This window comes from Penaeus japonicus, unplaced genomic scaffold, assembly GCF_977035675.1.
Source record: "Penaeus japonicus unplaced genomic scaffold, GWHDUDI00000001_assembly GWHDUDI00000021, whole genome shotgun sequence".
Classification (NCBI taxonomy): Eukaryota; Metazoa; Arthropoda; class Malacostraca; order Decapoda; family Penaeidae; genus Penaeus; species Penaeus japonicus.
Window position 1 is genome coordinate 31486111 of NW_028234423.1, and position 10000 is coordinate 31496110.

Below are 10000 nucleotides of genomic sequence, written 5' to 3' on the forward strand. Positions count from 1 at the left end.
TATTATTATTATTATTATTATTATTATTATTATTATTATTATTATTCCTATTATTATTACTATTGTTATTATTATTTTGATTTATTATCATTGTTTTTTATTATTAGCCATATTTCAACAAAATGATATAATGTCCATTTAGTGATATAATTAGAGAATAATTTTCTCCCGAGTTGACGGTTGAATTGAATTGAATTGAGTTGTCAAATTGATTGTCACATTGTACAGTTTTCATAGCTTAATATGTTATCAGCAAAAGACAAAAAGAATGTTTCTTAACAGGCAATGTTTACTGGTGGATTGAGAGAGTGCGAGATGGACACGGTGAAGCTGCAGGGTGTATGTCCGACAGTACTGGCTCACCTCTTGTGCTTCATGTACACCGGTGAAATTGTTATTAACGAAATGCTCGTCTGCCAACTTCTACCAGCCGCAACTATGTTACAGGTGAGTGGCCAGTGGACGTACCATTTTGAAGGCCGTATTGTTGTTTTAGAATGTTTATTTGCCAACTTTGGAAATTATATGAATAACATTGATCACTGAAAAAGCTGAAAAACTTATTTTTTCTCTTCTTCTTGTGAATGTTTTGATATATCATTATTGATCATAAGTTGCACGGTCAAAGGCTACTCTGCAGAATGAAATATGATAGTGCACAATAGCTTTGATTAATATTCACTTCCATTTTTTTCTTTTTTTTCAGATGAGTCATGTGATAGATGCGTGCTGTACCTTCCTCGAGCAGCAACTTGAGGCAGGAAACGCCATAGGTATTGCAAGCTTTGCCCAGCAACATGGCTGCATGGACTTGTATCGCAAAGCAAACACTTTCATAGAGCAGCATTTTTCTGAGGTGAGAGATTGCGGTGATTTATTGATTTATGTTATGTGGTTGGTATTGTTATATATTTTAGAAATAGGTTAGAACAGAATTTTAAATGTGGAAATGTTCTTTGACACTTATAATGCCCGTACACAGATATGTATTTTTGTTTTGTAGTATTGAGCTGAAGGTGCTGTTTTAGGGTATAAAGGAACATTTTAGTATATGTTAATTTGGGTTATTTGTATATAAAGGAGAAGGAAAAACACGCACACACGCACACACACACACACACACACACACACACACACACACACACACACACACACACACACACACACACACACACACACACATGGATATATGCACATATTTTAGTTTTGTTGTTAGTTGTATGGAAAATAACAAAAAAAAGAAGAAATTTCAATCCCTTGTCTATTAAAATATTTGTTGAACTGAAGTTTACAGTTGAAAATTCTCATGAAGGACAGTAGTAATTTTTTCCCTGTTTATGATATTCTCCGAGAAAAGGATTCTGCCCATGTTATAACCATATGAACACAACCACAGTATTATTTTGACAAAAGTTTTTCATGCAGTGCTATTGGAGACAGCTAGTTTGCAATGACTTGTCCCATGGCCCTTTGGTATAACACTTGCCAAGTCATGATGATGGCATCTTGAATGAGGTGGCACAACTGTTCTGGAAGATGTGAAAACCTTTCAGGCGTTTGCCATGCAGATTTTAAGGGTATTGCATTGTTTTTTAACTTCTTAAAGGAATTTGTGATTTCTTGTCGTATATTAAACAAATATTGCTAAATAAGAGTTTGATTAACTTAGTTTTTCATTTTTTTTATTTATGTACAAGGTATTACACAATTTTTTTTTTTTTTTTATGATATTTTTAGCCAAGGCAACTCCAGTCCATTCAGGGAAGGATGACTGGGCAAAATACCCGCTGTTTTACAGTTAATGCATGTTAGCTTTTTTTTTTGAAGGAAAATTTGTTATAGTTGGGAAAGGAGTTGTATATGAAACACAACTACATTATATATTGTGATTTTTTTGGCCAGCTAGACTCTGCGTCAAATGTTAAAAATAAAGGAAAATCCTCCGTCTTTCTTCCCTTTTTCCTTGTCATTTACTGAAGAGACCGGTTGGTCTTGACATGTTATTCTTTTATGACTGTGTTTCATTTAATCTATGTGCACATATTACTGGTTTTGTGGTTTGTGTGCAACATTTGATAAAGGAGATTGATAAAAAAAATTTTAAAAAATTGGCTGTCTTTTGCTCTGGGTAATGGTCATACCGTCTTATGGCAATTGCTATATATTATCCATTAGAGGCTAATGCCCTTATTTTACTTATAGTTAATAAAAGTGCTCTGAGCAATACATCTCTCTTGAGTTCCTGTTATCAATCATTGCTTAAATTACATACCAGTTGCCATGTGTTATCCTGTAAAGGTTATGCCTCATCTTTACTCCTAGGTGAGAAAGGTACTTTTGGAAAGACCTTTTTTGAATGCATCTTAAAAAAAAACATTCATGTGTGGTTATTCTACATAGTGCTCCTTTTTCTTAGTGTGCACACACATAAGGAGTGAGCTATTAATATTTTAGGTGACTTGAGAGTCACTAGAAAATGAGTCAGTGAATTGCAGATGCAGCATAGAAGTAGATGTAGTTAGAGCAAATATATAAGTAACATTTTGTAAATATTTCTTTGTTTACAGGTATCCATGGAAGATGAATTTTTGCAGTTGTCTCAATGTGAATTAGTTCACCTAATTCAAAGGGATGAGCTGAATGTACCTGATGAAAAGGATGTGTATAATGCAGTACTGAAGTGGGTGAGGCATGATGAAGACACACGGCAACCAAAAATGGAACAGATCTTGCAGGCTGTCAGGTATGCGTCTTTGACATGTAGTGTTCTTGTTCATTTTCATGTTCATTGTTTGTCTTTGTTTTTAGATCCCTCTATCCTATATACCAATGTCAGAGCAAAGCTATCTTTTTCAGGTTAGTATTTAGTCAATTCCCTTATAGTTTTTATGTCTTGTATATGTTTTTTTTGTTTTGTTTTTGTTTTTTTGGTAGTGTCTCATTCAGGATTTACCCAATACTAATGCCTGTTAGACCTTTCCCAATTTTGACAGAGGTGGATGAAAACTCTGTGCAAAATAACCTAGATCATTTTCTTTAGTCTACATCCTTTCTTTAAACTAACCCAGAGTAAACCTGTGTGTTACAGGTGCTAGCTTGTCTTGCTCATTATCCGAGTAACGTGGGTTAGCCTCCCCATCACTTCTCACAGGTGATCAAACTGCCTGCCTATTTTCAAAGCACAAGGCAAGTTGATGGCCTGGATCAAAATGGAGCACCTCATGGTGTATGCATCACACCTTTATGTTATTCTTACTAAGTGCACAAAGTCATTTCATTGTGGGAGTTCCTGAGCAGTGTGATTTGAGTGAATTTCCATAATTTTTCCCAGGGGTTCCTGATTTGTCCATAATGTCGTCTCTTAGAAGTATCCTTATTATGACGTGTAACTGTTAGGATAGAAAAAAAAATCAAGGCAATCTTGTCCATGTGTCGGAGTTTCATTGTGATCACTTTGGTGTTTGCACTTGATGGTCTGATGTTTTTGGGTTTCCAGCAGCTCTTAGAAGGTACTGCTATTACAGTCCTTTAGGCTCAGTACCACTCAGTGCTTGAATGTTTCATTAGTCCTTGTGTTATCAGCATACGGTGGTTTAGTTCAGTTATTTCTTTTTTCACTCTGTGTCTAACTTCTCAGTGTTGTCATATATTTATATATTCTCCCATTTTCGTTTAGAATTTTTTTGTTCTGGTTATGGATGTTCTTTCATGTATTTTTTCCAAATTAATGATTAATGTTGGATTATTTAATTCTTCGGATTCATGGCTTTCATATGTATGCATTCACTCATGTCTAGAGTTGGTGTTATTGTATTTTCTTGGAGACTTTGGAGTTTTTTGGATTTCATAGCAGACCCATCAGTCACTACTTACATTGATGTTATATTGATTAAGTGTGTTTTGTGCTCCCTTCAGGTGTCAGTATTTATCGCCACGATTCTTGACGGAACAGATGAAAAACTGCAGACTCTTGAAGAAGGCACCAGCATGTAGGGAATACCTTGCAAAAATCTTTAAGGTGAGCTACAGTTGCTTATTTTTTATTAGATATTCTCGTTTTGCTTTAAAGAAAATACTTATGAATCATAGAGTATAAAAAACCTAGAACTTTTAGATTATTGATTGAAAGTATGTGATAATGTTTTACACATTATTAAATTTGTTTGGATAAAAAGGTAGTGTTCTAAAAATTGAATATGTTATCCTCATATATTGTAATCATTGTTATTGTTAGTATCCAAAAAAAAAAAAAAAAAAAAAAAAAAAAAATGGTAAGAAGACTATTAACCCATTGCGTATGGGTGGCATGACATACATGTCGCCACTAATTAGGCCTAAGACAGGAGTCAATGCATACATGATGTGACATAGGGATTGCTCACAGTTGAAGTGAAGTTTTCTGGCTGTAATGGTACTAGCTCTAGGGCTACAGGGTTCCAAAGTCAGCCTAAACCTACATTTTATGATGGATTCATAGAAAAATATTGTTTGGGCTAGTCTGCGCTACCCAGAGGGCAGAGAAAACCCTTCCCCCGTCCCTTTAATTTTTAGCCAGTGCCGCTAGTGTTGTAGGCCACCTGCCTTGACGATCAGTTAGGTTGTTAAGCGCCCCATTGGCAATGGGTTAATGAAAGAAAGAGGAAAAGGAGAATCATAGAATTAACCAATATTAAATATATTGTAAAGCAAAGCTTACAACATGTTTTATATATACACAAATGTACATTCTGAAAACACTATGTGGATGAATCTGTCAAGAGTTATTATTCCATCATTTTACCAAATTCCATGATTATTGTTTTCAGGATTTGACGTTGCATAAGCCTCCCTGCCAGAAGGAGCGAACCCCCAATGCTCCATGTGTCATCTACATTGTGGGAGGATATTCCAACCACCAATCGCTGGACACTTTAGAATGTTATGACGTCGAGGATCACCAGTGGACGCAACTCTCCAAACTTCCTGTCGCTAGGTCAGTGTTTTTTTCCTCTTTGTTTGGTGAATAAGATGAGCCAGTTGTGTTTGAGGAAAGATAGTATTTTTTTTCTTTTTTTGTGCATGTAGAGTAAACTAGTAGTGTAAACTATGGACAGATAATTTTTGTTATTTAGTTTTAAGCATCATAAAGTACTTGAGAGAAATTAAATGAGGAGAAATGCAAGTTAAAACTTTTGTATAACCTTTGCTTCTACACACATGAACACATTGCTCATAATCCATTCATGACAGATGACGTTGTATCATGTCATCTTAATTTTACTGATATGACAGATGATGTCCTATCATGTCTTGAAGTTATGCTATTTATATGCATTTTACATAGTTATGTTTATATATGTATATTGTAGTTGCATTTGTATTTGCACATTATTCTTGACTTTATCAATAAGAAAAAGTAAGAAGAGAGTCGATCTTTCTGTCATCCCTTAAAATAAAGTGGGTGAAAATCACTCCCTGAGAGGTTCAGCACTGCCATGAGAAATCTCTCAGCGGGAAGCCTCACACACTCGGAATCAGGCAAATATCCGTCCCATCAAGAAGGATTTAAATGAAAATGAGTTTTATATCTGTTAGGAGCTAGCTAGGTATGCCATGTTAGAGGTTCTGCATCTCTCCTTTTTTTGATACAGCTCTATAATAGATGATAAAACTTGAAAATGCATTAGATACTGTAGAACAAGCAGTGCAATGGGGTTTAGAGTTTCACGTCAGTTACCACTTTCTATGAAATGAATGAGCTGGATCTTTCATACTTGAATATCTCCAAGTAGATAACCCTTAGATTATTAGTCTGGAGCTGTATTATATGTGATACTAACCAAGGACATTGTGATTTTTTCATAATTTTGTTCTTAGTTGAAGGAATTCACTTTGAGATACATTATTGTAATGGGGTTTTTATTTCTCCTTTTACAAATTTCAAGAAGTATTTTATTTTCTTGCAGGTCTGGTCTTGGCGCAGCGTATTTAAGGGGCATCTTCTACGCGGTGGGAGGAAGGAACATTCTTTCAAACGGAAACTATCATGACAGCAACTGGGTGGACTCCTTCAACCCCATAAGTAACTCTTGGAGACAGATGGCACGCATGCACACTCCTCGTAATAGATTAGGGGTGGCGGTACTGGACGGACAACTGTACGCCGTTGGTGGATCAAATGGTGCGCGATATCACAGTAGTGTTGAGAAATATGACCCGGATGACAACACCTGGGCCTTAGTACGACCCATGTCAAAGGCGAGAATGGGTGTTGGTGTCGCAGTGGTGAATAGACTAATGTACGCTGTAGGTGGCTATGACGGAGAACATCGTTTGAATTCTGTGGAGTGTTATCATCCAGAAAATGATCAGTGGACCTTTGTGTCGCCCATGAAGATACGCCGAAGTGGTGCTGGTGTGTGTTCCCTCAGAAACTGTATATATGTGATAGGGGGTTTTGACGGGCAACATCAACTGTGTTCTGTGGAGAAATACGACACTGAAACGGATTTGTGGTCGTCTGTAGCATCTATCAAGATCCCTAGGTCGGCCATGACTGTATCTGTATGGGACGGTAAAATATTTGTAATGGGTAAGTAATCCGGGATATCTTTATTCAGTAGCTAATAGAACAAGCCGGATTTAGAAATGATCATTATTGTTCAATGCTAAATGTTTTCTGTCAATCCAACAAGGATCATATGTGTATTGTATGTAACAGAAGTAAACTTTCTCAATGAGAGTCAAACAACAAATTAAAAGATGATTTAGATAAACAAAGCATTCCATTCAGTGCTTCTTACTTCTTTTGAAATTAAGCATTTTCTCTCATTCAACCCCTTCAGGTGGCTACGATGGCAGTCAGTTCCTGTCGTCGGTGGAGGTATACGACTATCACCGGAACGAGTGGTCAGAGTGCAAGCCTTTACCCTGGGGCAGGTCTGGTCATGCATCGGCGTCATCCTTCCATCCTTGCCTCCTGCACTGCGATACTAGATAGTACTGACTTTTTTTATTGTGTGTGTGCGTGTGTGATGAGGGAAAATACGAGAAGATGACTGAGCATTTTCTGGAACGTTCTTGGACGAATCTGTCTCCAAGGCTGTGGTTGCATGTAAAGCTGGATGTTGAGTAATTGTAATAAATGTAATTTATTATTATTATTATTGTTATTATCATTATTATTATGATCGTTATTGTAATTGTAGTTATCATTATTATTGTTTTTATGATTATTTGTTTTCATCATCATTATTGTTATTATTACTATTATTTTGGTATTTATTTTTGGTATTATTAACTTACCTATATATATTTTTTAATAAGTATGCTGAAACATGATATTGATTTCAGTAATAGAAATTGACAGAAGAGCTTGCTACCTCCTTTTTATAAGATACTATAGGGCCTTTTTTTATTTTTACATTACACATTAGTTTGGTAACTTTGGAAGGGTTAGATCATACTAGATAGATAATAAATAATTCAGGTTGCTATCCAAAATATCTTCCCCAAAAAGATGATTGAATGGTTCTTTTTTTCATTTTTCATTTCCATTAAGATGAAGCTGTTATTTTGCATTATTTTGGTTATTGACATAGCAAATATATGTAATCCATACTTGAACATTTGCTGATATATAGTGATGTGGGAGAACCTCAGTGCCATGTGATCTCAGCACCCTACATAGTTACAGTATGGTATTTTTGGAAATTGCACTCTGTTGAAGAATATTGCAGATATGTGTGTGTGTGTGTGTGTGTGTGTGTGTGTGTGTGTGTGTATTTTTTTTTTTTTTTTTTTTTTTTTTAACCCATTCCCGACGGGGGATTTCTAGCCTAGAATGTCCAAATGCCGGGGCTTTCGAATTATTAGGCCTAAATCAATTGAATAGCTGGCACAATACTGTGCCGCCCGGCAACTGGGCTTTTGAATGCGCGGTACACATGCTGTACCACCCGTCCTGTGTGGGTTAAGTGAGAAAGATTTAGGTGTTTTGTAAAATCTTCCTCTGATGTGCCTAATTGCAGTCAGCCCTTTTCCTGCTTTTTTGTCTCTCCATTTCTCTTGTGGTGTTTGTGTATAGTGAAAATTACCAAGTGAATCATTATTTTTTTTTAAGACTGAAAGAAAGAAAGAAAGAAAGAAAAAAATGTGTTTATTTAGTACTGGGCATTACATGGAGATGCACTTGTAGTAGAAGCATTGTCTGAATGAAATTTTAGTTGTGTATTTTATGATTATTTATGTACTCCCATATAAAGTGGTTTACTTTGTTGAAAGAAATTTGTATATAGAATTTTCCTTTTATTTACAAGTAACTTTGATATTGTGATCATAATAAAACTGAACAAGCAAAATATTTTTCAGATAAAAAATGTCAAGATTCAGTTTAAATATCTTATATATGATTGAAAAAGAGTGACTCATATCTGTACCAGCATCATCATTGTCTTCTTTCTTCTTCCTCTTCTTCTTCTTCTTCTTCTTCTTCTTCTTCTTCTTCTTCTTCTTCTTCTTCTTCTTCTTCTTCTTCTTCTTCTTCTTCTTCCTCCTCCTCCACCTCCACCTCCATATCATCATCATCATCCTCCTCCTCCTCCTCCTCCTCCTCCTCCTCCTCCTCCTCCTCCTCCTCCTCCTCCTCCTCCTCCTCCTCCTCCTCTCCTCCTCCTCCTCCTCTCCTCCTCCTCCTCCTCCTCCTCCTCCTCCTCCTCTCCTCCCCTTCCTCCTCCCCTCCTCCTCCTCCTCCTCCTCCTCCTCCTCCTCCTCCTCCTCCCCCCCCCCACCACCAGTTAATGCACAAATTATATCATCTTATCTTGCATAATTCACTCATTTTTGTGGAGGAATCACTCTTTGATTAAGGGGAAAAGTATAATTTGCTATTCCACAAAACCATTAATCAAAATCCTGATGTGCCCCGCTTAGCAGCAAGAGAAAAGTTTTGTCATTTTAACCCTCTGTGACGGGTCACATCTCAAGGTGGAAAGCCTGGCGTGAGCATCCGAAGATATTGTTTGTGTTTTCTATTATTTTCTAGGTTTGTGATATCTGTATGTCTACACATGGTCTAATAGCACTGTGATACTAATTAGCATTTGGTATGATACCCTAGTTATAAAGACTGGTGGAATAGATAGCTTTTGATTTCAGTGAAATGAGAAGTACGGTATGAAAGTGATCCCACCTTGAGAAACAAGCCCGCCGCAGAAGGGTTAAAGTGAAGTGTGATAGCATGATATCGGAAAGTCATTTTAGTGCCAAATGTCCTAAAACAGCTGCTTTTTATTATAATTAATGTTTGGAGATTTTCCCTTTGCAATGATTCCTGATTTTATTTGATGAAAAGGGGGATTGATGGAAGAATAATGCAATCTTAAGGATTCTAAGAGTTCATTTTATTGAGCAGAGGAACGTGAAGATAGATCTGTTCATTTATTTATTTCTTCATATACAACAGGTATAGTTTGTTTGAGTAATACTCAGCATTGCCATCTTTGTTTTCTACTTCTTTAATGTAGATATGGAAGTTGGACATGAATAAATGCAATATACATTTGACTTATAGATTTTTATTTTTTTATTCATTTTTTTTTCTTAAACTTACTCGAGCTGGAGATCCCGATGTAAGAAACTGACTTGAGCAGGAGATCCCAATGTTAGAAACTGACTCGAGCTGGAGATCCCGATGTTAGAAACTGACTCGAGCTGGAGATCCCGATGTTAGAAACTGACTCGAGCTGGAGATCCCGATGTTAGAAACTGACTCGTACTGGAGATCCCGATGTTAGAAACTGACTCGAGCTGGAGATCCCGATGTTAGAAACTGACTCGTACTGGAGATCCCGATGTTAGAAACTGACTCGAGCTGGAGATCCCAATGTTAGAGGGCTATTGATTTCTACCATTCGTTAAATCTACTTGTCCCCACTTGTATCCACTTTATAGGAAGAGGGAGTGAGTGTGTTAGTTAGTGAGTGTATTTCTTAGTGTGATAATGTTACATAGAGATTCGGTG

General features: G+C 36.5%; 1 protein-coding gene across 2 annotated transcripts in view; it reads left to right on the top strand.

Annotated features, from left to right (window-relative positions):
* The window catches only part of Keap1 (kelch like ECH associated protein 1), a 38215-nt gene extending 31076 nt beyond the window's left edge, over positions 1-7139 (top strand). For both annotated transcript variants that reach the window (XM_043016450.2, XM_043016451.2), the window contains exons 4-10: positions 283-447; positions 707-856; positions 2568-2743; positions 3916-4018; positions 4806-4972; positions 5946-6571; positions 6825-7139. In XM_043016450.2, the coding sequence (XP_042872384.1) occupies positions 283-447; positions 707-856; positions 2568-2743; positions 3916-4018; positions 4806-4972; positions 5946-6571; positions 6825-6979 (1542 nt within the window). In that variant the 3' untranslated portion in view covers positions 6980-7139. The remainder of the gene's footprint in view (positions 1-282; positions 448-706; positions 857-2567; positions 2744-3915; positions 4019-4805; positions 4973-5945; positions 6572-6824) is intronic.
* The last annotated feature ends 2861 nt before the right edge of the window (positions 7140-10000 follow it).